At 35.4% G+C, this 27,601-nt stretch overlaps 1 protein-coding gene across 1 annotated transcript in view; it reads left to right on the forward strand.

Moving 5' to 3' along the window:
• The window catches only part of Vwa8 (von Willebrand factor A domain containing 8), a 381,153-nt gene that overhangs the window by 195,936 nt on the left and 157,616 nt on the right, over window positions 1-27,601 (forward strand). Inside the window, exons 24-28 of the mRNA XM_010637116.1 lie at window positions 8,754-8,829; window positions 10,854-10,989; window positions 18,483-18,602; window positions 25,653-25,858; window positions 26,969-27,120. Coding sequence (XP_010635418.1) covers window positions 8,754-8,829; window positions 10,854-10,989; window positions 18,483-18,602; window positions 25,653-25,858; window positions 26,969-27,120 — 690 coding nt within the window. The remainder of the gene's footprint in view (window positions 1-8,753; window positions 8,830-10,853; window positions 10,990-18,482; window positions 18,603-25,652; window positions 25,859-26,968; window positions 27,121-27,601) is intronic.

The raw sequence follows: 27,601 nt of genomic DNA on the forward strand, positions 1-27,601 counted from the left end.
AGAGAAGGGGGTGGCCAGAGATTTAGCTCAGTGATTCTGCTGCTTGCTTCACAAGGGCAAGGACCTGAGTTCGACCCCCAGTACCAAAAAAAAAAAAAAAGAGAGGAGAGAGAGAAAATTAAAATACTTTCTAAGCCAGGCATGATGGCACATTCCTGTAATCCCAGCACTTGGGATACTGTGGCATAAGCATTGATGTGCATTCAAGGCCAGCCTGGACTATATAGCAAGACCCTGTCTCACAAAACTAGCAAGGCTGAGGTAGGGGGATTGCTGTGAGTTTAAGGCCAGCCTGGGCTAAAAAGTGAGTTCAAAGTTGGCCAGAGCTACCTTGTAAGACCCTGTCTTAAAAAAAAAAAAATCTATACCAGATAATCTCAGGGAAGGAAATAAAGTAAGGATGGTAGCTAGAGCTTGGGGTAACAATCTTAAATAGGTTGGCCAGGGAAGGCTGCATTGAGAAAAATTAGAATTTTAGTAGCTCTTGAAGTAGCCTGTGTTTAGTTTCCCCCCTCTTGTTTGTTTGTTTGTTTGTTTGTTTGTTTGTTTGTTTGTTTGTTTGTTTGTTTGTTTGTTTGTTTGTTTGTTTGTTTGTTTGTTTGTTTGTTTGTTTCATCTATGTTTTAAACACTCTAGTTTGTGTATGTATGGTTTTGAAGATGCTCTAACCTTAAATAAATAGCAGTAATACCTAAGCCCAAAGAAGAGAACAGAAGTGAACCATATCCTCATCTTTACCCTGAAAGACTTGAAGAGATTGCTCAGATGAGAGAGTTTTTCAGTCTCAAGTCGATACAAGCTAAAAGATATCTTTTTTGTTGTGGGGGGATCAAGCTTGGGACCTTGCTCTTGCGAGGCAGGTGGCAGCACCACTGAGCTGAATCTCTGGCCCAAAGCTATATCTTAAAAAGATGCAATCGTTGCAATGCCTGCAGCATAAGTCAGAAAATGTTGCACATACCATCTTCTCAGCACCATCCTGGAAGCTGTCCAGAATGTTTACCCTGACATAGTTCATAAAGCAGTGAAAAAAGATATCCATTTATAGCCATTCATTTATTTAATTTGGGTTTCAAAAAATAATGTGATAGGTACCAGAACAGAAATGGTATCCAGATGCTGAGCTTGCTGTGCAGTGTCAGCTGTCTTCATTTCAACCCAGTTTCCAGAAGACACTGGCTCAGGTAGCTTTTCATTGCTGTTTTCCTGCTGATGACTTAAACAATTTTGCTGTGAAATAAATTGGGTGAATAGACTTGAAAACCTATGTCAAATTTTAAGATAACACATGAGATGACAAGGAAATGTGCATAGATGACCACTTTGATCCTCAGCCACCTACATCCTCAGAGGTATATGTACTTTCTCCTCTACCACGAGAATGACTCTAGAAGATAGACTGAGGTTGATGTACACTTTAATTTTTTTATTAAAAGCAATATATGATGTAGTAGTGTCCATTTTTAAGAAAATCTATCATAAAAGCTTAATAAACCATTCTTTTTTTTTTTTTTTCGGAGATCGAACTCAGCACCTTGCATTTACCAGGTGGGCGGAGGTACCACTGAGCTAAATCCTTGGCCCTAATAAACCATTCTTAAGCACAGAATTCCTTTAAGAGTTTTCTAAATATGGTATTTATTTGCATTCTATTTTCTGTTTGACTTAGATGGCCAGAGTCAAGTAAATTTAAAACCATAGCATTGGGAATTTTTTCGAGCTGATAAACAACTAGAAGTGAGGGTAAAATAACTCATGGATTACATGGATTCAGCCCATAACCAGCTGGCTCTATGGCAGGGTGGCATGGCAAAGGGACATCAGAGAGAAAAAACAGTTCATGGCAGACAGAAGGCAATAAAATCATGAGCAGCAAGTAATCAAGGAATAGGCTACCCTCTTTCTGTCCCTTCTATCTTATCCAGGCTACCCACTCTTAGATAAGGTAGCACTCTCACCCAAGATGGAGCAGCCTTAATCCTAGCAACACACCATGAATCAATCCCAATTTCACATTCTTGATGCCAGCATCACATATCAATGATCCCACCACCTCCAAAAAGCCCCAATTACTACTGCATGAGGCTTTGGGGGGACATCTAGATACAAGCCATAACTCAAAGTAAAGGTAAAAGATCCAGTTTTCTATATATCAGTTTACTAGATTTTCTTTTATTTCTAAACAGTGGACAAACAAACTGTTCAGAGTTTGTGAAAAGACTTGGTCATAGTCATACCTTTGACTATTGGAAGAATTTCATTTTTCTTTTCTTCTCTTTCTTCCTTCCATTCTTCCTTTCTCTTTCTTTGTTTCTTTCCTTCCTTCTTTCTTTGTCTCTCTTTCTTTTCTTCCTTTCTCTCTCTCTTTCTTTTCTTCCTTTCTTCCCTCCCTTCCTTCCTTCCTTCCTGCCTGCCTTCTTTTCTTCCTCAGGATTGAACCTAGGATCTTCATACTGAGCTACATCCCCAACCCTTCTTAAAAATTTGAGACAAAGGGCTGAGGATTTATCTCAGTGGTTCCGCTGCCTGCCTCACAAGTGCAAGGACCCAAGTTCAATCCCTGGTATCTATGAGAGGGTGGGGGGGGGAGAGAGAGAGAGAGAGAGAGAGAGAGAGAGACTGTCGTCTAAGTTGCCCAAGCTCAGGTTGAGCTTGGGATCTTCCTACCTTAGCCTAATAGAGTACTGGGATTACGGTTGTGTGGCATGGTGAAGGGAAGTAAAGTTTGAAAAGCGAGCATATTTTGAAATGTTCAGCTATCAGTAGGTAATTATTTTGCTGTCCTATTGTTTACCTGCTGTTCCCAGTAAGAGCCTTCCTCTGAACTGCAAAGTGTTGCAATCCCTGTAGACTTTCTTCAGTTTTATCCTATAATGTCTTCCTTCCATTTTTGGTTTGTTAGGATTTTTTGCATGTGGCCATATCAGTGATGAGTGATTGATTTCTACATAATCTATATGTCCTCCAAAACAACTGTTTTAACAGCTGGAGTCTTTTCAGTGACTTTGGCAGAAATAATATTTTGCTTATCTTTCTAAAAGGACTCTTCCCTAAAGTACTCAAAAAATGCATATTGTTGTTTGTACTAATACTTGTTCTCCCTCTCACTCTCTTGCTTTCCTTTTATGTTCCTTAATTTTCTGTCAATTATATTTATTCTGTGTTAATTCCCTGCTTGGAAATAAATAATTTTGAACTTTAAGGAATTGACCAAGCCAGAAGTATTTAGATTTATTTGGGTGTGCTTTGTCTTTTTTTTTTATGGCAACATGCTTATCACAAGGACTATATTTATTTGAAGGTCTGAGGAAGTTTCTTTCCAAATATGGCAAAATTAATTTGTCTTTTGTAAGAGGAGGTGGGGTGCCATGTGTTGATATTCATTGGAGAGCCTACAGTGTTTGTAAATAGTTAATTCTTAATCTTGCTTGCATCACCTATATCTAAATACCATTGTTTTATTAATAATTACTAGTGTTCTTTACCTTTATTTTACTACTGCCTTCATTAAAATAAGCATAAAGAGGTTTATTAAGTAGAATTTAAAAGTACGCACTCCAAAGAAATAGTGTGGGCTTTCTAGACAAAGGCATGTTATAGTCTAGATCTAGGAAAAAAATTATATTCTTGATGAAGTCATATGTTCTTGTTGAAAAATATTTTTGACAGCATTTACTTCTCAGTCACAGATATTTTGCATATATCCTATTGGTAAAAATTATGACTTAGCTCTGTTTTAAAATTACCCCTCTGTTTCAGATATTGAGCCATCTGTTCAGTGCCTCCTTTCAGCCGTCTTCTGTCTCTCATTTCTCTTGTTTGGCTCATGTTACTGATCAGAGACTCCTATAGCCATTTTTATTTTAGGAGCTATAAAGTTAAAGGAAGTTTTTATCAGTGCTTTGAAATTCTTGTGCATCTTCTTTCCTCCTTCTTTCTTAGGTTTAACTGTTACAGCTTGTCAAAAAGAAGACTCACCATAAATCTATTAAAATATAACTCATTAAAATAGCATTCTCAAAGTAAACATTACTATTTTGAGATCTTTTGCTTCTCAATAAATTAGGACATGTTAGCTTAATGTACCTTTCTTTACAGGCAGCATTTCAGAACAGATTGTGCTTGCTCTCTAGAGGCCAATTTTATTTCCTTATTTTAACAAAAACCTGGTGTTGACACAGTTTAATTACTTCAGTTGCATCTGGAATCATTTTAAGTTACTGTTGATACATTAATAACTCCAACTTCAAAAAACATTAAAATAATAATTAAATATGAATAGCATTCAGCACAATGTTTTTGAGCCTATTTATTGGCACAGGCTTTTATTGATAGACCACTATAGTTTGTAAGCTGTAAGAAGTGAGAACAATTGATGATAACATAAATGTCAACAATTAGCAGATCATTCTACTTAATTCATCAAGCATTACTGATAAATGGAACCCTATCCTTTAACAGGCTAAAAACAATGTGACAAAGATGTGTTTTACTTTATCCATAGTCTTGTTAAAATTGTTGACTATTCCAGCTTATATTTCAAAATTTTTGAGAGGAACAGCTCACCTGATCTTAGCCAAAAGGCTGAGAAGTGATTGAGAGAGGAACAACTCAAAAGAGAATGGAAATTTCAGTAAAATGTTCTCTTAGGGTCAATTCTTCTTGGTTAAAAAGTTAATACCTTTAATCTAAGATACTCATAAATTTGGAGAAATTATTTACTTTCTGTAAAAGGATCATTACATTGTTTTTAAGAGTCCATTTATTGTTCACTACAATATAACAACCATCTTATCACTTACTAAGTTGAAGTTTATAATATTATAGGACGTCTCAGACATCAAGCTTTTTTCTTATTGTCTTAAGAAATATGCAGAGGGTAGTATATTTCCATGCCCATATAATCAGCGTAACTGGCTGAAATATATCAGTCAACCAATTTTTAAGCTAAGTAGCATTTTACATATTTTACTAGTCTTCTTTCCTTTGATGCACAAGATGAGAGGATCAATAAGAACAGAACAAAGTACTTTATCCTATAAATTCCCCTTTGTTACAGACTACTCCACTGAAAGCTATGTTTTCCATTTATATTCTCATTTTAATCTCTTTTGGAAATCATCAGATTTGTGCTTCTTCCCTCAAATATATCATTTTTATTTGTAGCACAAACATCTTTTGAGGAGTCTAATTTAACAGTTTATATGCCACCAAAACTTCACGTTTTTTAGAACAATCTCATTTGTTTCTTTAAATTAAGAATTCAGATTGAAGTTACTCTCCTTAATCTGTTATGAAATGCTATACAGTAATTATAATACAATAACAACTGAATGTACTTCTACTGACAATGATGCGAGAGTCCCTTTTTCTTTTTTGGTGCTGGAAGGTGTCATATTGGTGCTCATTAAATATGTGTGAGCTGAGGTGAGAAATGCATTATATTGCTATAAAAATCTGTGTGAACACATCTTTTTTTCTTCCTCACCCACCCGCTTCTCTATGGCTAGAATGTTAATGTGAATTTAAGTGAATTAAACTCTGTTCTTGATTTGTTCAACACTTTAAAAATTAATTTGCCAGCAGACGATAGTATAAAGTATGCCTGACAGTAAACTTATAAGACTTGTGAATAGAGAAAATTAATATACTATTATATATCAAAACAATGTGCAAACTTTTTCCTCATATTAAAAATTGATAAGCACCAATAAATGGTCACAATATATTTTTGCTTCCCTTACCATTTCCCAGATAGACATGTTTTGATTTTTACTGAAAATAAAAGAATAATTCTGTGGAATGGATTCTTTGTAAAATGTGGAGACAGTCAGTCACTGCGGCATGTGCTAAGCCTTCTGAGGGCCAGGATCATGGTGTTGAGATCTTGGAAGAGGAGATAGGAATGGCAATGGACCAGACCCCAAAGGAATTAATTAAGAAATCAAAGCACCATTTGGTCAAATTAGAAAATTCTTTCAAACTAGTTGTAAATAGACAGGTAATCTAGAAATTGTAAATGTTAATAATTGCTTTGGCAACATGTCTGGTTAGACCCTGCTAAGTGAAAACTCTGGTGTAGAAATTACTCGCTACAATAGTAAGTCTGTATTCAACTCACCTGGAATGCATTATGGACATAAACCATCAACTCTAAGTCCTCTGGCTAGTCAACTCCAGATGTACCTTTACATGCTGTACTTCCTAATACAGGCTTATAAATGAATTAGAACCATTCCTTACCTGTAAGAGAGCCAGCCTTAATCTAAACCCTACATTTACTAAAGTATATTTCAGATTTTCTGTTTTAAAAAAGCATGAGTTTTATAAACCAGTAAGTTTGAAAGTTGATGTACAATATCATTCACTATTAGCTACATTGTTGATTTTTTTACTTTTTAATCATTTATTCCACTTATTGAACAAATATTTACTGAATTCCTCCTGAGCAAAATAAGTATCTATTAGTTTCTAGAGACCGAATGAGGAACAATGTAGAAATGCTCTGTACTCTTAGGTCTTGCATTCTGTGTAGGAAGATAGACATTAAAATAAGTAACCACCATATAGTATATTCAAGACTGAGATAGGAAAGATCAGAGTTCAAAGGGTACATATAACAGTAGCACCTAACTGCAGAAAGTTAAGAGGGAATTTCCAAGAAGTGCCTTGTACGCTAAGAGCTTGAAGATCAAAGAGAAGTTAGACAGGCAAAGAAATTTCAATGACAACATGAGCAACAGTTATAACAACAAATGGTTAAAGTTGGCATGTAATTACGCTTCTGTTGTCTGCCAGATGCTATACTTCATACTTTCCAAGTACTCCATCAATGACCTTCCTGGGTAGACTTTACTGTTTACCAAGATCATATGGCTAATATATGGCCAGAAGCAGAATTTAAACACTGAGTGGTCTGACTCCTGGGTCCTCTTTCTAATGCCCATAGCTGCCCCTCAAAGGAATGAACTTATTTTAATTGAACTTGTTTTGCCAAAACAAAAAGTACCTGAGCAGTTTCTCCAGTTTGCTTTAAGTTGACTTATATTTATTATTTTTTAAAAATATAGATACACATTTCACTATTTAACAAATTTGAGTAAGATTTAGGCTTTGAATATATTTTTTCAAGTATCAAGTATATTATATAGCACAAAAGTCTGAAGCTCATGTTCCAAGTAGTATCTTACATAGAGTAGGTACTCAAAAAATGCAATTTTAGGTTCTTGTGAATAAGTAGTAGGGCAGCCTAAAAAGACAGTGTTGAGGGCTGGGGATTTAGTTCAGTGGTTCTACAACCTGCCTTGCAAGCACAAGGTCCTGAGTTTGATCTCTGGTACCAAAGCGGAGGGGGGCGGGGGGAGACAATGTTGAGCTCTTCTAAAGCAGGGCATTACTCACATTTATAAAGAAGTTGCAGTTCTCTGTTTGACGTCATCAAGCTGGCCATATGATTTTTCATTTTAAAGATAATGTGCAATTAGTAGGTGAAGATATAAAGTTCATCTTCTTGGAAATGTCTATCTACACACAATTTGGCAAGAATATCCATAGGTAATGTGAATTTTCTCTCTTACCAGGAAAGAGCCTCATCATGTCAGACTATTAATACCTTAGAAGATCATGATTTAAAAGAGGGTTAGGCAAATAGTAGAAAGTAGGCTTAATGAAATAAAATGGATTACCCTAATCCCAACAGAAATGATTGAAATCCTGTGAAGTAATTTTGCAATATTCTTGGCATGGAGTGAGATAGTTCAACTTTAGTGTCTTCAATAGCAGGTTGGGCCTGAATGTGTAATTTATACACTTGCTTTTTGTAATTGGCGTGTCTGCATACCAATCATTACCGGACTTTCCATCAAAATTATTCTTAGATAAAATAGATATTCTATATAATATGTGATATGATTTTTAAAAATTTCTCATCTTTACTCTCAGGAGGTGATTTTTAGCATGAAGCTGTTACAAAGATTACCAAAGCAAAAAAAAAGTACCTAGTTAATGTGCAACCCTGGATTAATTCCTAAACCTTTATAATTTAAAAACTATTGAAAAAGGTAGTTGTTTCTAAATTTAAAATTTATTACAGTAAAAGGTTTTTTCCTTTAATCTCCTTAATATATTCCCTCTTCTTTGAACAAACATCCCATTGTTCTATCCACTTTCTGAAGTAGTTCTGGAAGTCATATTTGATGTATTTGAGTTGAACTACTACAGCTATCTCAATGTCCTGAACCACTTCAAAATATTCAGCTTTTATGATCACGTGGACTTCGGAGGAAAGTCAGAAGTTGGCATGCTACAGGATGCATTGAATAAAGTAGATGAGATACTGTAATGTTTTACCAGCCTCCCTTCCCACAGGTGGCACTCAGCAGCAGCATTCACTGTATTTTTTATCATACTTTGTAAAGACTCTCCCAAAAGAAGACTTCCAGAACTGCTTCAGAAAGTGGCAAGTACAATGAGATAACTGTGTTTGAAGTGAGGGTGGATACTTTGAAGGGCATCAATGGAAGCATGCCCTTTACTGTAGTAAAATTTCTAAAATATTTTAGTATTCACCATATTATTTTTATCATCCCTTGTATAGTAATCAACAAAATACTGGGTGCAATTTTATTTGTTATTTTATTGTGTAGCAGGATGATGAACAAAAATTTTTTTTTAATTCTTATGTTGTATTTTTATCCATGATCAAATAGCATTTTAATTCCTTAATAAATATGGACATGTTTGTCTAATTTTAGGGACACCACTGTACAAACGCTTACTCTTCAGCCTTCCGTTAAAGATGGACTCATTGTGTATGAAGACTCGCCTTTGGTTAGTAATTCAATTATGTGGATATTTAAAAGTACTTTTTGAATGATAGTTATATTTCAGTCTTTGAGTGGGTTGAGGGAATCCCCTATTTCAGTCTCAGTGGAACTCACTCATTCTTGTGTCATTTTAGAGGAGTATATGTAAATGCAAATTATTGGGAAAATAACATGTTGGGTTTTTTTCCATTAAGTTTATTGCTACATTTAAGTCAAACAGTACAGTTACATTCGTCATTGGGATCTTGTACCTTTACATGATATATGTTGGTTATTGTTTTTTCCCCATAACCGTGCCTTCATCCCCTTCACCCTTCCTTTTTTTTTTTTTGGTACCAGGGATCTAACTCAGGACTTTGCGCTTGGGAGGTAGGCATTGGAGACACTGAGCTAATTCCCCAGCCCCATTAACATGTTTTCTTATTCTTTTCCCTCTTTAAAGAAACTTAGTAATGGCAGGAGTCCTCTGTCATTATCTTTTGTAGATTTCATTTTCAAATATTTCTTCAAAAATTACTAAAAATTGTTTAAAGAGTAGCTTTAGTATTTAGAAAGCTGGGAAGATCCAGTCTTCAGCTTCATACTTGAGATCCAAAGTGATGTCAATGTGCCAGAAATGTTCCTCTGTGTAGGTAACTTCTGCAGAGCAGGGGCACAAATGAGACATCTGGAACCTTTGTGGTTCAGACCCCAGGCACTGGAGATTTTAGGATCTCCTGCCTGTAGTCTCCCAGGTTGGGCCCAACTTTTACTGAACAGAGGTGGGGCTGGAAGTAGAAACTACATGTTTTCTTTTCCTAAAATTCAGTTTAGTTACCCTAAATTTTTAAAATTCTCTATCACTTCTTTTAGAATGTGTTAGAAAATATCTGTGGTAAGAGTAATCATCCACTTATTGATCTATATCTCCTTGAAATTATTCATCAAAACTATGCAATAAGAAAGCTTTATGGGGCCCGGGATTTAGCTCAGTGGTTCGGTGGCCTGCCTTGCAAGCGCAAGGACCCGAGTTCAATCCCCAGTACCAAAAAAAAAAAAAGAAAAGAAAACTTTATGATATAGTTTACTATACAATATTTTTTTAAAAATTGATATTATTATTCATAGTTGCCCAAGATCTAGGACTCTTATTTTTCTTTTTCCTTCTTCTTATTCAAACAGTTGACAAGACTATAGATTTCACATCTTCAGAACTCTTTAGATCAATGTAATATTTTATATTTCCATTTGTTTCCAACACATCCCTAATCGGGTACCCAAACCCTTTTTAAGAAAATTGCGATAATAATCGTCTTTTAAACTGCCATGCAGATTGTTGTCAGTTTAAATATACTGAAGTGTAGCTTCACATTCTGTTTCTATAATGACTAAACTCACAAATATTGAAGTATAGAAGTACATATTTATTGGTCTGCCAACTCAGTCCTTAGTAGTAGGACACACTCTAACCCTCCAGTGTCTTTTCTTACATTTAACCTCCATTTCAGCCAATATAGATTTACTTGTATTCACTTTTTATTAAATATGCCCCAGAGTTTGATCACCAATTCCCTTTATCTTGAGTACACACTTGTTTAGCACCATCCATTCTAATCTATTAAAATAATGTTACAGTTTTTTGTTTGTTTTGTTTTGTTTTAGCAGTACAGGGATTAAACCCAGGGCTTTTGCATGGAGGTACATTTCCAGCCCTTTTTAATTTTTTTATTTGGAACATTGCATTTGTTGTGGCTTTTTAAGAACCATTCAAGTGTAACATCCCAACTTCCACAAGTGCTTGTGATGTCTTACTTCTTAATCTCCATGAAACTTTAATCTCTCCATTTATTATACTTGTTTTAAATCCTCCCCTATTCTAGGATTTGAAATATTGGTGGGTGCCATCACCATAGGAAAATTCTAATACTGAAGGGAAATGAAATAAGTACCCATAATTTCAAACCAACTATTATAAATCCAAAGTAGTGTGATAGTTATAATAAAGGTTACTTTCATTGTTTGTTTATGGTACATTTTCTTTCTTCAAAGGTTAAAGCAGTAAAGTTGGGTCATGTTCTGGTAGTAGATGAGGCAGACAAAGCCCCAACAAATGTCACCTGTATTTTGAAAACTCTAGTAGAAAATGGAGAAATGATTCTAGCAGATGGAAGACACATTGTTGCAAGTGAGTATGGAAAAAGAAACATTTGCTTTATTTTTTTTCCTTTTTATTTATTTATTTTTGAATGTAAGTTTTTTCCAAGCATGAAAGGTTTGGGTTCCTTAGAGAGATTTTTATTTCAAAGGAGAAAGCCCTTAAAGGTAATATGAGTAGATTGAACTCCATCTAAAAGACAGAACGCTTTTCTTTGGCTTTATGAGCCCTTGTCTTGATTAAGGAAATGGAGTTTGACACAATTCTGATATTAAGCAGCTGTTGTCATCATGAGGCAGTGACACATGATACCTTATGTTGGTTTCTTCCAAGGTTTAAAACACTCTTCCCTGTTTCTCTCTCATGCTGTACAATCACTCCTGGAAAGAAACACAGGGCCTCTGTTAACCTCTGTCTCTCTCTCTCATTTTATTTTATTGATTTTTGTTTTTGCAGGAGATTTATTTTGAGACAGGAACTCATTAAGTTCCAGACTGGCCTGGGACTAACACTCTTCCTGTGATCCTCTTGCCTCACCTTCCCATGTAGCTGAGATCACAAGTTTGTGCTTCTTGGCCTGGCCTAGATGTTAGTCTCTTGTGATTGAGTAACTTATTCATGTCTTTCCCTGGGCAAGAAGTCTTCTCCCTTCAGGTATCCTGCTCCTAGGGCTTTTCTCCCATTTGAGCTCTTTTTTTATTTTTTTTTTTTTTTTTGGTACCAGGGATTGAACTCGGGTCCTTGCACTTGCAAGGCAGACCACCGAACCACTAAGCTAAATCCCCAGCCCTGAGCTCTGATTTTTGATAATATCTTCCGTGAAGAAAATGAGCAGTGCTTCCTCTCACCTTAAACACACACATACAAACACACACACTCTCTCTCTCTCTCTCTCTCTCTCTCTCTCTCTCTCTCTCTCTGAGAGCCTTTTCAGGGACTTTGGACTTCTCCTGTGTGTAGAAAATTGTTTTCTTCTTAGTTCATCAAAGACAACTTTAAAGTACTTTAGAAAATCATGAAGTGAAGATGACAAACCAGAAGCAAAATTAACGAGTTTTAAAAGGCAGGTATCAAACAAACTCTTCTGAAAATGAGAATGAGAAAGAATATTCTCTAACTCATTTTATGAAGCCAGTGTTACCTAAACAAAGGATATAACAAGAAAATTGCCAGACAGTAATGCTCACAAACATATGTAAAGTCCTCAACAAAATATTAGCATATACAACCTATTAATGCAAAAAAGTTATAATCATCAGGACTACTAATAAAGTGCAGTTTTTCATAGGATTACAAAACTAATGTAATGTTTGAATGCAATTCAACATAGCAACAACTTAGAAACCATATTATCATCTGAAAAGATGTGGGGGAAAAGCATTTGACAGAGTCCCAAATTCATTCATAATAGATATTTTCAACACATTAGCAACAGGAAACTTACAAACCTTAAAAAGGACATCTATGAAGGCCTACAGATAAGGACAGACAAGGACATTACAAGATCTTTAATTATCATAAATCATGGTGAAAGACTGAATGCTTTAACCTTAAGGCTGAGAACAAGATTATCTGGTCTAGTCAAGATTATACTGATGGTCTTAGCTGGTGCAATAAGACAAGAAAAGTAAATGAGTCATATAGTGCGGAAAGAAAAGTAAAACTGTATTAGCAGGTAGCATAATTATCTACATAAAAATCTAAGGAATTATAGCAATTACTGGACTACTGTGTGAGTTTAGCAAAGTCAAAGGACAGAAAACAGTATTGAATTATATTTTATATACTATCAATAAGCAGTTGAAATTTTAAGTTAAGAGAAACTTAACAAAGTATGTGCTTTGTATACAAATATGGTTGAGAAAAACCAAAGATATGAATGGCAAATAAGTGCACAGAAAGGTGCTCAGCCTCAATATACAGAAAAATGCTAATTAAATTCACAATTAGATACCATTACCCAGGCTCTAGAATATCTACAATCTAAAAGATTGACAGTAGCAAGTTTGCTGGCAAATGGTCATAGAAATCAAATTCATAAAAGTTGCCACAAAACAAATGAAACATTTACTTTAATATCTACATTTTTATATCTTTGATATGAAGTTGCAAATTTAGTTGGCTACCATTTATAACTATTAAGGGGCTGGAGATTTAGCTCAGTGGTTCCACCACCTGCCCCCCAAGCACAAGAACCCAAGTTCAACCCCATGAACCCTCAGCAAAAAAAAAAAAAAAGCATTAAGGAAAAATTTAATATAAATTGAAATATATTCACAGTGTTTTGCAAAAATTAATATCTAGATCTGTTGGTTTTGCTCTTTGCTGTTGTTGTTGAGGGGCTTGAACCCAGAGCAGGGCTTCACTCATGCTGAGTACTTGCTCTCACACTGAGCTACATCCCCAGCCCCTAGTTTGTTTTTTTCTTTTTGTAGTTAGACAACATCTTTGGAAATTTCAATAGTAGTAGTGTTATGGCAAATCAGCTTCATATTTTTCTCTTTGAGAATATCAACATACTATCTTTATACTAATTTTCAATTATTTGCATGTGACTTATTTTGCTTAATTGTTATCTGGAATTTTAAAATTTCTGGCATGTGTCCATTACTTACAATATTAATTCTTATTATTAGCTTATAATTAATATAATTAGAAAAACTTGCCAGTCATTTTATTTTATATAGATGTGTATTTATATAAGTGTAAGGAAAACATATGGTGAATTGGTAAATTTAAAGAAATTTATTACAATAAAAGAAACATTGCCATTAATCCTCCTCAGAATATTACCCTTTGCATGAAGCACACTTATCCCACTCTTCTGCCCACTTTCTGAAGCAGTTCCAGAAGTCCTCATTCATGTGTTTAGTTGCTTTGTCGTGGCTTTCTTAATGTCTTAAACAAATTCAAAACATTTATTTTATTTATTTGTTTCTCATTGAGTTTATTGGTACATTTTAGGTATACAGTACAGTTACATTCATTATTGAGATCTTGTACCTTTGCACAACAGGTCTTGGTTCTCATTTTTTCCCCTTACCCCTGCCCTCCCTTTACCCCCACCTCCCCTCCCCATTCACAAACACTTTATTTCCATTTTTTCATTTTCTCATATTTTTTCTTTTCCCTTATTACCTTTCCCCTACCCTTCCCACTTTCCTTTTAAGCCCTTTTCTTCCTATTTCACATTGGCAGTTATCTCATTAGGATCTTATGTACTATTATAGTACATTTATTTTTTGATCTTCTAAAAACACTAATGAAAGTATTTCCAGAACTGCTTCAGAAACTAGCAAGAATGATGGTATAACAGTGACCAAAGCAAGGAGAAGTATTTTGAGGTTGATTAATGACACTCTTTTTCTATAACAAATTAAATATTCACCATATATTTTGGTCACCCCATGTGTGTCTTTGTGTGTATACTTATTATATATGTGTCTTTACATGTATATTACCTGCACACTTTTACCTCAAGAAGAAGCTATTCTTTGTTTTGAATTGTCTTCTTCCCTTCCCTTCCTACATGCCCTTTTGTTGTTTTTGTTAGGAAAAAATGAATAGATGAATCTCATCAGTGTATATAAATATATGGAAGTCAACTTTCTCTAATGCAGCGTTCTCTAATGTGAAAACATTTCTATTTCCTAATTTCACATCTTTTGCTTCCTGAAATGACTTGAAAAACCATAAGTAGCCGTTGAAAATAACAGCAAATAAAATTCTAACCAAATAAGTTGGAACTAATAACTACAATCTTAAGTATTTGAGAAAAGTCTATGAAAAAGATCCCATTATAAAGTTACAAGTTCACCTTAGAGGTGTTCTACTTGGAAATTGCCATTGCAAGTCTGCCAGTTCTGACCCTCAGCTCAACAGTGATAACTGTAGTTTAATATTTCAATTTTATAATAAATTTAACAATTCATGTGCAGCTGAAAAGAATGTGTATTCTGATTTGTGGGGTACAACACTCTGTAAACATCTGTTAAATTAATTTGTTCAAGAGTTTGAGTCCTAGTATTTCATTATTTTTTGTCTGATTGAGCTATCCATTTGTGACAGTGGGGTATTGACGTTCCCCCACTACTATAGCGTTAGTGCTCATTTGATTTTTCATGTCTGTTAGTATTTGTTTTATATAGTTAGGTGCCCTAGTGTTTGGTGCATATATATTTATGATTGTCATCTCTTCCTCTTGGAATTTTCCCTTTATAAGGATCTAGTGTCCTTCTTTGTCTCTCTTAATCCGTGTTGCTTTGAAATCAACTTGATGTGCAAAGAGGATAGCTACTCCTGCTTTTTTGGGGGGTTCCTGTGGCATGAAGTATTGTTTTCCACCCTTTAACTTGCAGTCTATGAGTTTCTTTTTTAATTAAATGTGTTTCTTGTATGCAGCATATTGTTGGATCTTGCTTCTTGAACCATTCTGCCAGTCTATTTCTTTTGATTGGTGAATTGAAACTAATAACATTGATGGTTATAACTGATATGTATTGACTTATCCTTGTCATGACTTTTTCTTTTTCTTGGATTCTCCTCCTTTGCATTTAATTTCTTGTCATGCTTGATGGATTCATTCTGCTGGGCTTCCTGGTTATGATCCTCAATGTCTTTTCCTAGGATATTGTTTTAAAATTTTTTGAGTGCTGGTTTAGTATTTATGGAGTTCCTAAGGTGCTCTCTGTCACGAAAGTATCTTATTTCTCCATCAATTTTGAAAGGTAGTTTTTCAGGGTACATCAATCTGGGTTGGAGATTGTTTTCCTTTAGGGTTTGAAATATATGAAAGCATGCTCTCGTTGCCTTTTGGGTTTGTGTTTAGAAGTCTCCTGTGATTCTAATGATCTTTGCTTTGTATGTGATTTGTTTCTTTTCTCTAAGTGCTTGTAGAATTTTTTATTCTGTTGGGTTTCTCGAGTCTTAATTATTATATACCTATGTGTATATTTTTTTTTATCACAGCTATTTGGAGTCACTTATCTGTACATCAAGTTGTTTTTCCCTAGTTGGGAAGTTTTCTGCCATTATTTCTGTGAATAGTTTTTTATGTCATCTGCACTTTCTCCTGTTTGTTCATTGACTCCAATCTGTCTTATGTTATTCTTCTTTGAATCATCTAGCAGCTGTTGGATTTATTTCTTATGGTCCCTTACTATTTTTAAGAAATTTTTCTTTTCCTGTTCACTAATTGTAATCCTATCTTCTATATCTAAAATTCTACCCTCACATTGGCTTGTTCTGCTATGTAAACTTTCAGTGGAGTTTTTAATCTCCTGAAAATCTGTTTGCATCTGTTTCATGGATTCCATTTGTTTCCTGTGTTGGGATTCCATCATGTTCCTCAGCTCCTCTATTTTTTGTATCTGTGTCCACTCTAGATTTATTAATCATGTCTTGCACTATGGGCACAATCTCTGTTGTTATCTGAGAAATAATTTCTGACTTCATTTTTTCCAGATCCTCTTTTATTTCCAGTTCAGGGAGTCCAGGTGGTTGAATACCAGATTGTTCCACCTCATTTCCCACTGGGGTTACCTTAGGTGATGTGGAAGTCTGGTTTTGAGACTTATTTCCATGACTTCTTATTTCAACACATGCAGCCTGCTGTGACTTTTGTTGAGACAACTTTTTGCTCACCCAATGGTCTTCAGTTCCCAACAAGCTGAACAGCCTTTACTCTGCTGCTCACCCAATTCCTGGGTTTATAATGGTGGTCTTCTAGATCCCTGAGCTGACCTGTTGTCTAGGCGGGCTTCTTGCTGGGGCCTCTGCACACTTCAGATGGTATCTAGGTGTGCCTCTGGCTGGGGCTCCTAGGTAGCTGTTGTTTGGGAGAGGCTTTGGCTGGGGGCTATGTACCCCAGTTTTGTTGTTTGTGTAGGCTTCTAGCTAGAGTCTCCATGCACTTATCAGTAGTATTGGGGCAGGCCTCTGGCTGTTGCTTGTGCATCTGTGTAGTTCTTTTCCAGGTCAGCCCTTGGCTGTGGCCAGTGGCCTGGCAGGTCTCTGGCTGAAGCTTATGTTCCTGTGCAGCTCTTTTCTAGGCAAACCTATGTCTTGGGCACATGTGCCCACACCTTTGAGGTCAGGGTGGGGCCCTGGCTGGGATTCACCTGCAGCCGTGCCATTCTGGTCCACACATCTGCTCTCCGGGATCTTCGTGCACTTACTGATGGTATGGTGGGACTCTGTATCTAGATAACATTTTAAGCAGAAATTCCTGAAGCTTTTCTAAACAGAGCTTTATAATAATAAATTTTAGGTCTTTTTTATTTTCTTTATTTTATAAGATTCTCATTTTTATTGTCATATTTTTTAATTGTCATATTTGCTTTAGTTAATTAATTGATTAAATTTTGCCTGTGACCACATACTTTTGTTTTTTACACTACTAAAATTAATTGGGACCAAATGTTAAAATTATATCATATTAGCACATGAGTATGGGGCAGCTTAAAAGATTACTGTTTTTTTTTAATTAAGTTTATTGGTATATTTTAGGTATACAGTACAGTTGCATTCATTATTGGGAAAAAGATTACTGTTTGATGTCATGAAAAATTATGACTGTATAAAAAAAATTATGATGAGTCTTACAGACTCATCTCAAATAAAACTACAGGTGTATCACAACCATCATGTTTTAAAGCTGGATAGCCTAAGGCTGAGGTTTAAATAAACCCAGATGGCCAGAAATTCTTCAAAAAATAAACATAATAAAATTTTTATTATCTCAAATTTTTGTCTGAACTAGCAGTTCTATGTGGAGTATACATTAGCCAGTAAATTGTAATTCTCAATTTCTAGTTTAAACCTTTACATAAAGAAGGCTCCAGTTAACCTGATATCACTTATTTTAAGAACTGTATTAGAATACCATAATTGGAAATAAATCAGTGTTTTGCTAATGAATGAACTAGGATTTAAGATCTCAATTCTATGTAGTTAGGTTAAAGGGGGTGTGATCTAAACAGGAAGGGCTCTTTACACTACCTAATGCCAGGCTTTATACAAAGGCATGCAGCTGATGAAAAACTCAAGAGCATTGGGAATTATCACTTGGATATTTCTTGGATTATGTCATTATTTTAATCTTTTAAAAATGATAATTACAACTCAACATAGGTTTAAGAACTATAGGATATTAGCATAGTGTGATTTTTGGTTTGTTTGTTTGTTTGTTTCAGTACTGGCTGTCAAACCCAGGGCCTTATACATGTTAAGCAAACACTCTCCCATAGAGCTACATCTCCCACCCCCAAGTTGCCTTTTAAAATGTGTATTGAATTTACATAAATATGCAAGTTCCTATGTAATTTAGTACAGGGTTTATCAGTATCCTGTTCCTGGGCAAGATTTCTCAAGGAAGTTTGTTTTTCTACAATCTAGTTATTATGGCAAGACATCTTGGAGTTTTGTAATACTTAAAACAGTATGACTATGTTAAAGTGTATAACTTGATATTCTTAAGAAATATTAAATATCAATAAAGAGTAAATAAAAATTTTGTTTTTCAGATTCTGCTAATGTGAATGGAAGAGAAAATGTTGTAGTGATTCATCCTGACTTTAGGATGATTGTTCTGGCCAACAGACCTGGATTTCCTTTCTTAGGCAATGATTTCTTCGGTACCTTAGGTAAAAGCAGTAATAACAATAATAACAATGACAATGTTAATAATAAGGCCATAATGGCTATGCTTGCTCACCATGTGCTGTGCCATTGTCATAATCTTCCCGTAAGAGTCTCTGTTATCCCCATTTTAGAGAAGGATGATATCTGATATTAGAGGGCTAAACTACATTGCTTCAGTCACTTAGCTAATGAGTGATAGAACTAGGCTTCATATCACAGTGTATCTGATTGTAGAACCTTTGTTCTTAAACAGTTAACTATAGTTTTTGCTTATGGCATCTTAGAATAAACTAAGAAATATTTTTTAGTGTCTGTTTTTGTTATATCCCCCTCAGTATGACAATGGCCAAGGCCAGCTCTGAGCAGACTCATTTGTACTGATTATAGAGAGATCCTGAGGTAAACTTAATCATCAGGAACCTTGAAAAAGGACTTATCTTCTCTATAGTAACTAAATAATTTTAGACCTGATACTCAACATGCAGCAGGCCCAAGCTCCTAACAGGATCTTTGATCTAGGAATTCCACATCAAGGAATTTATACAACGATTTACTTGTACAAAAATATAAGTACAAGGATAGGCAGTTCACTATTTTTTGTAACAGGAAGAACGTTCAGCCATATGAAACTAGATAAAGAAATTCTGTTGTGGGTTGGGGATTTAACTCAGTGGTTCCGCTTCCTGCTTTGCAAGTGCAAGGTCCTGAGTTCGATCCCTGGTACCAAAAAAAAGTACAATGAGAAATACTGTTATATTCACACAATAAAATACTATGCAACTATAATATTTAAAAAAAAAGAATGAAGTAAGTGATAGGCTGAAATAATTAAAATCAGGGCCAGGTATTTAGCTCAGTGGTTCCACCACCTTCCTCGAAAGCACAAGGTCCCAAGTTTGATCCCTGATACCAAAAATAAATGAATAAATAAATAAATAAATAAAATCCTCAAAATATTAGTTAAACATAAGTCATGTAGGTTGGTATAGTTGTCTACTATTTGTATGTTTTTCATGCAGAAAGGATAGTTGTACATGTATAGATTTATACATGCCTAGAATTTCTTAAGTATTTACAAGAAACTGGTAAGAAGTGTTTGCATTGGCGATCATGGATGAAAGTGTTACATGTTTGTTTATCCTATTTTTATAGTTTTTGCTCTATACAGATATTACTTTAAAAGTCATTAACAGCTCATGTAACAGTGTGAAAAAATGTATGCAATGTGAACACACCAAAGTAAATTTATAATTATTTGTAATGTGAAAATATTTTGAGTTATTTTTACATTTACGTTCTTCATAGGTCACCCTTCTGCTCATGACACCCCTCACCACATTTATTTTGATGACTGTAAGAGCATTCATTCCCTATTCTCTTTCCATCTTTCATCCACCTTCAAACCTGAAAATCTACTCCACTGTCTGCTATTGTTCAGGTGAAATTCTGGTCTCCCCCTAAGTCTCCCCTTCCAGCTGAAGTCCTTTGGGGCAGTGGTGTTTTTTTTTTTGGCACACTGGGCCTGGAGGAAGTAAAGCTTCTTTGCTTCTTAATGCTGCTGCTACTGGATCATTCTCTTTGCCTCTTCCTTTAAAATCCCCAGCTTTACATCTGTTATCATCTATCTCTAATTTCTTCTTGTCATTTTTCAGTGATTTTAAGCTTTTTGTTCAGTGTTATTCCATCCAAATATACTCCTCCTTTTAGTATGGTTGCTGTATATACTAGCCTCTTGGCTTCTTGGATATTTGTATGCTAGTGATGTTATCCTGTACCGTACCTCAGCTACTCACTCCCATGAGCATAGCATAATTTAAATAGCTACCATCTTCTGTAATCTCACTTTCATGATTCTGTTCTCATTTTTCCTTGGGATTTCTATTTCATCACTAACCCTACCAACTCCAGACTTTCCAGCTAGTACTTCTACTGTATCCAACAACCCTTCAAACCCTATTAGAAATGCCAAACCATTTATCCTATGGCCTTTTGACTTACTTTCCTATATTAGTTACTTTCCTGTCCCAAGACATAACCTGACACCCACAGTTTAAAGGAGGAGAGGTTTGATTGCTCACTGTTCCTGATTGGCTGGCTCCAAGGCAGAAACAACATGGTGGAAGGTGTGGCATATTAAAGCTGCTTAGTTTGTGGTACTGGAAAGCAGAACAGAAGGATGCCCAGGGACCACACAGACACCAAGCCATACAACTGTGTCTCACTCAGATATACCTAGTGTGCTCCACCAAAGCCCCAGAGCCAATCCCAAAGCAAATTGAGTTGAACTACACCCTTACTACCATACCTCCATGATATATTTTCTCCCTCCCAGTCTATTTTCTTTTTCCTTACTCAGTTTCAATTCCATGATCATTCGTACTTGTTGCTCTCTGCGCATGCATCTTCAGCTTCCTTTTCCTTCTCTCAACTTATTGGTTACTAAAAGTTCTTCCACTACATCAAGCCTACACATATGCACTGAATATGGTTAGAAAAAATAAAATAAAATCTTTCTGACAAGGCTCAGACTTTACTTTTTTTGGAGGGGGGTTACCAGGGATCAAACTCAGGACCTTGTGCTTGCAAGGCAGGCAGCAGAACCACTGAGCTAAATCCCCAGCCCAAGACTTTACATTTTTGACTGTGGGTCTCAAGTGTTCCTTAGTGCATCCACATCGTATTTCCCTGATTCTTTAACTTTGCTGTTCTCCTAGCCAAGTAATTCCAATCTTCTCTCTCTTACAGCTCTAGTACTATCTAGTGCTGTATTAATTTGTTTTTAAATTATATAATACAGAGATTTCTTTAACTGAAATACCGAATAGTTTCTCTGGTGTGAAAAACTATAATAGTACACAGGATCCTAACAAGATAATTAATAATGTGAAATAGAAAGTAAAGGGCTAAAGGGGTAGGGAAAGTGGGAAGGGTGGGGGAAAGGTAATAAGGGAGAGGAAAAAAAATGAGAAACTGAAAAAAATGGAAATAAAGTGTTTGTAAATGGGGAGGGGAGGAGGGGGTGAAGGGAGGCCAGGGACAAGGGGAAAAAATGAGAACCAAGACCTATTATGTAAAGGTACAGGATCCCAATGATGAATGTAACTGTATTGTATACCTAGATTGTACCAATAAACTCAATAAAAAGAAAAAAATTATATAATACATCAGTACACATTGTAGAAACTGAGGGAAATAAATTGATGGAGTGGAAAGGAAATGTTCACTTTCCCATGGGTCCCACTCCCTCCCCATAGCTAACCAGAATTCAGTTTACAGACTCCTTCCAGATGCTTGTTACGCTTTCCTGGCTTCTTACTGCACTAAGGACAATGAAAGCAATTAGAAACTAATATGCTTAATCTCTACTACCAAGTCTTCTACCTATAGTGCTCAGCTTTCCCACCTGTTACCTGTAAACTGTTCACACTCCCATCTAAAGCCAGGCCCTCCCGGATGAGCACTCAGTCACACACTTTCCAGGATACTGCACCAACAATACTGTCCTTTGTCTTCTACTTCACAGCTCCCTCTCTATTGGGTCATCCCCATCATCCAGCAAACTGTTATTTCTTCAATCTTAAAAAAAGATTCACTCAATCTTGCTCTTTTGCCAGTGGCTGCTACATTCTTTCTGCTTCTTTTGCAGCAAAACTCCTCATAACAGTTGCTTGACAGAAGAGTTATCCATACTTGTCATCTCCATTTCTTCTTTACAACTCTCAAACCCAATTATAATCATATTTGGGGGTGCAGTACTGGGAATTAAAGCCAGAGCCTTCACATTCAGGTACATCGTTATCCCCTTTTTTTATTTTTCATTTTGAGGCTGTCTCACTAAGTCTCTAAGTTGCCCAGCCTGGGATTAAACTTGTGATCCTTCTGCCTCAGCCTCCCAAACTGCTATGATTTCAGGAAATGCCACCACACAGGCTCTAATCAGGATTTTATTCCCATTGCTCCAAGGAAGCAATTCTTGTCTGATCAGGGATTTTTCCACTCATAAATATTGTGATCAATTTGCAGTCCTTGTCTTGCTTAATCTATAAGCAGTGTTTAATATAGTTCATACAGTTGGTCACTCTCTTTTCCTTGATATGTCTTCTTGCACTTGACTTGTAATACACCCTCAGCTGCTCTCTTATTTTCTTTTCCACATAGTTGTCATTCCTTCTCAACCTCCTTGTTGGACCCTTGGTAAAATGCCAGGAATCTGCTTTGACCTATCTCTACTTATTCCCTTGGTAAAATGAGAACATGTCATGTTTTAAAATGTCATTTATATGTGGTGTGATTAAAAAGTATGTTTAAAAGTAATGTTTAAAAATTTAAAACATTTATCATAGCAAAAGATACATTGCTCCCTCCAAATACTCCCTGACTCTTTGAGCATACCATACTTATCCCATTGTTCTCGTTGCTTTCTGAACTAGAAGTCCTCTTTCATGATTATCTTAAGTTGTGTTGTTGTGCCTGCCTCAGTGGCCTGAATTCATTCAAAATGTTTTTATGGTCATTTTGACTTTTGAGAGACCCAGAAGCCACATACTGTCAGACCCAGTGGATAAAGTGGATGAGGACATAACGCAATGTTTTTATTTGACAGAAATTACCGTAAATATTTTGAATTAATTCAGGACACAGAGGGAGCCATGAAAAAATACTCCCAAAAGAAGACTTCCAGAACTGCTTCAGAAAGTCACAAAAATGATGGGATAGTGTGTATGAAGTTAGGAGAAGTATTTTGAGGGTGATTAATGGCATATTTTTACTGTAATAATTTTTTAAGTTTTTATTTAAACTTTCATGCGTGTGTGTGTGTGTGTGTGTGTGTGTGTGTGTGTACCTCCAGGGCCTTCTCACTGAGCTATATCCCAGGCCTTTTTTATTGTTTTTTTGTTTTTTGTTTTGTCTTTCTATTTTGAGACAGGGTCCCACTAAGTTGCCAAATTGCTCTTTCTATTTCTTATTGTGTATCAGGAAAGCTTACTAGCTCAAACTTTATATGGGCATTATTTTATTCCCATCACTTCTATTGGCCACCATTCTAATCCAAACCATCAGTCTCTAACCTGAATTATTCTAATACTCCCCTAATAGATCTTCCTGCTTCTTTTGCCATGAACTGTAAACAGGCTGAGATTTTACCTCCCCTTTCACCTGTTAAATTAGCCTGCCTCAGTTTTGTGTCAGAAGACATTAGATTCCTGGGTCAGACAAAGAGATTATTTTACACCAACAAAAGCAGTAGGCAGAGAATCAGCATCTGTGCTGATTCCTCAAGGCTCTGTCCCCACAAGGCAACATAAGAAAGAACCCTAGGAACATGTCTCCCAACACACTTCGATATTCTGTTTTTTACTCTTCTGTTAAAAATCATCTCTGAAAAAAAAAATCTCTCTGGCTTCCAGTTTTACTCAGAACATAAGCACAAGTCATCACAACATTCTAGTGTCCTGAGCAATATGCCTTCCACATTATCTTGGCTCTCTGACCCCATGTCGTATCCTGCTTTGAGCTGCTTCCCTCTTACCTGTTATAGTCCAGCCACTCTGCTGTCCTGCTTATTTTTTCTGTGTGCCAGACACACTTGCCTTCCAGAATACAGCAGTCACTAGACCAACTTCCTGGAATGCTCTTCCCTCAGGTACCTGCATTTGCTCAGATGTTCCTGTCTCAATGTGGCCAGTCTGACTGACGTTCCCCTACCATCACCACCCTATTCTATGCTTTTCTTTTCCATTTTTCTTTGAAACATGCAGTTTCTAATATTTATCTTTATCATTTATCTCCCTGTGCTAAAATGCAAATTCCATGAGGACAGGGTTTATTTGGTGACTGAATGAAAGAAGGGTCAATAATCTTTTATATTAGTGTTAAATTTCATTTTCAGCAGAAAAAGCAAAAGCTGTTCTAAGCGTTTATATTTGAAAATTTCAATCTATGAGATAAAAGTTTGAAATTATCATGGCTTTCATTTTATTTAGTCACTTTTTTTGGCCCGTACTTGGGATTGAATCCTTCACTCTAAGCAACATCCTAGCCGTATTTAATATTTTTTAATTTGAGACAGGGTGTTGCTACGTGATTAAGATACCAAGGATGGACTGAAACTTGTGATCCTCCTGACTCAGCCTCCCAGACTGCTGAGATTACAGAAAGGCACCACACGCCTATTTAGTTCCTTTTAAATACACAAAATTGTGCCCCCGACACACACACACCAGGTTTATTCAGATGGTTTCTAAATTAAAGATCTTATTGCTACCTGGCTAGATTGGTTCTTGCTCACTCCAGCTATGGGTCCATAGAATTATACAAACTTTTAAAATGAGAATCCTATCTTTCTTTTGATCATAAATTGCATTTCTCTAGATAACAGGTGAAGATTTTGCTTCTACATTTCTTTGCTTGATTTTAATTTAGACACCATCTCTGCAGATTTTCTTTTCTAAAACTAACCTGCTAAGTACATTCAACAGTCTGCCCAAGATAATTTGTTTAGAAAGTGATATTAATTCCCACTTTTTTAGTATACATAAAGGAGTATTCACATATGATGAATGTACATCATTTCTGAAGGTATTCACATTTGTTGAACTTTAAAAGGCAATCTCAGAACGGTATGAAGAATATATTTACATTAATGGAAAGGAGTAAATTACTAAAACTATGTTCACATGGATTTTTTAAAAAAATTCTGATGTGGGTCTGGAAAAATAAATGCATGAGCTGTTACCACTGAATGCCTTTTAGGGAGGAATGACATTGGCAGAAACACAAAAGAAACTTCTCTTTTATATTTTATTATCCCTCAAGAAACATGAATCAATATTATATAATTTTTTAACCAAAACAAACTCATGCAGAATGAACTACTCATCATCCTGCTTTCTTCTACTTCACTCATTTCTTTCTTTTTCGTATCACTCCATTGTTGGATGGACTTTTTCTGTGCTTTGACAAGAAACCATTGACTCTATAAAATGATGACTGCATTTTCCCCTGTGGCTTTATAACAGGTTAGCTGATTATGAATCTTCTCTTTCTCTTAGGTGATATATTTAGCTGCCATGCAGTTGACAACCCCAAGCCCCACTCAGAGCTCAAAATGCTCAAAAAGTATGGACCAAGTGTGCCTGAGCCCATCCTTCAGAAGCTTGTGGCTGCTTTTGGGGAGCTGAGGAGTTTGGCTGATCAGGGCATTATTAACTATCCTTATTCTACCAGGGAAGTCGTCAACATTGTCAAACACTTACAGGTATGGCACACATCTGTACACAGAGGTTTAAAAGAAGCTATCAATTTTTTTTTTTTCAGATTGCACAATTTATACTAGGTCTTTCAATTTCTGTATGTAATCAGTAAAATGTCATGATTCCAAGTGTCTGTAATCTAAATCATAAATCAGGAAACCAATTATCTGTTTAGACTTTGAATCGTCTTTGACAAGTTTCTGCTATGTCATTACCAAGCTCCTAAAAAATTGGGTAGAGGGTTTATGTGGGAGAAAGTGAGGCCAGAAAGTGAGGCAGTAAGGCAGGAGTGAAACATTACTCTTCTATTATTTGGTTTGTACAACAAGCATTTGTGTAAGTGAAGTATGAGTAGAAAATATTTTCAGCTTGAAACAAATGACCTGGAGATAGAAAACAGTTACTTTTTCTTATAAAAAACTTTGTTGTAATGTTTACAGTTATATTAATACTGTTAGATCCTACTGTTTTCTATTTCCAGGTCATTTGTTTCATAAATTCAATTTAGACAGCTTAGCTCCCAGCACCTAACCAAAAATCAAAACATAAACAATAAAGGCTCCAGAAGAAGGAACAATGTTCATTTAGACGGAGTGATACTTTTTTGCTTTCCTCTGTTCTCCATACTGCATTCCCTGTAATTTCTGTTCTTCCCTTCTTTGTTTGTTGATGTATCTGTTTTTATTTATTCATGTATAGTTTTCTAAAATACTTCTGTGTTGATACTTAACACTCCCCTTTACTAAAATGTCATATTTATTTATTTATTTATTTATTTAAAGTAGAGTTTTAAATTGCTCTATCTGGTACTCCTTTTAAAGACAGATTTCAGAAAACTGGCAGTCACTGAGCCTCAGAATCTCAGCACTGCCTCAACATTTGAAAGGAGGAATTTTTTTCCCTCAAATTCTAGTACTTATTTAAAAAGGAAAATAGTATTAAGTCATCCAAGTAAATAATTAAGGAGAAAAATGTATGTATTCCTACTACCCTTGTCTAAGAAGGCCAGTAAATTTCTGCAAAAGTTCATGTATGCATCATTGTTCTGTCAATTTTACAAATATTATAATGCTATTTGCTTTATCATGCACATAATAATAATTTTTTTAATACAGAAATTTCCTACTGAAGGCCTCTCCAGTGTGGTTCGGAATGTGTTTGACTTTGATTCCTACAACAACGACATGAGGGAGATTTTAATTAACACTTTACACAAATATGGGATACCTATTGGAGCAAAACCTACCAATGTGCAGCTGGCAAAGGAGTAAGGCAAATTCATTGTTGATAAAATAATCTTGAAAGTTACATTTCTGATTCTTAAGTACTGATAATTCTTGTTCTACTGTTATATACTAAATGAACTGATGTGGAAATAACGTTCCATTACTTAGCTTTTCAAATATATGTTGCTATTTGCTGACTGGTTTTCAGTTAAATAGCATTATATATACCTATGAATAGAGAACTTTAATTATTATAAATATTCCATGAGTAGATGTAATATAATCAAATAAAGGGAAATATTTGTTTCTTTAACAGTCTCTGTTCTTTTGTTGAATTGCTGTAGGTCTCATTTCATAATCCAGAGCAAAATCACTGTACATGCACAAAAAATGCATAAAGGGTAATGTATATTTTGTGACAATGTCCTTATTTTTCTCATCAAATAGTTTTCTTTTGATAGTTTCTAAATTTAGTATATTAATCATATAACTTAGATTTTTTTTTTTTTTTTTTTTTTTCCT

This window comes from Fukomys damarensis, unplaced genomic scaffold (genome assembly GCF_012274545.1).
Source record: "Fukomys damarensis isolate Sample0158 unplaced genomic scaffold, DMR_v1.0_HiC HiC_scaffold_38, whole genome shotgun sequence".
Lineage (NCBI taxonomy): Eukaryota > Metazoa > Chordata > Mammalia > Rodentia > Bathyergidae > Fukomys > Fukomys damarensis.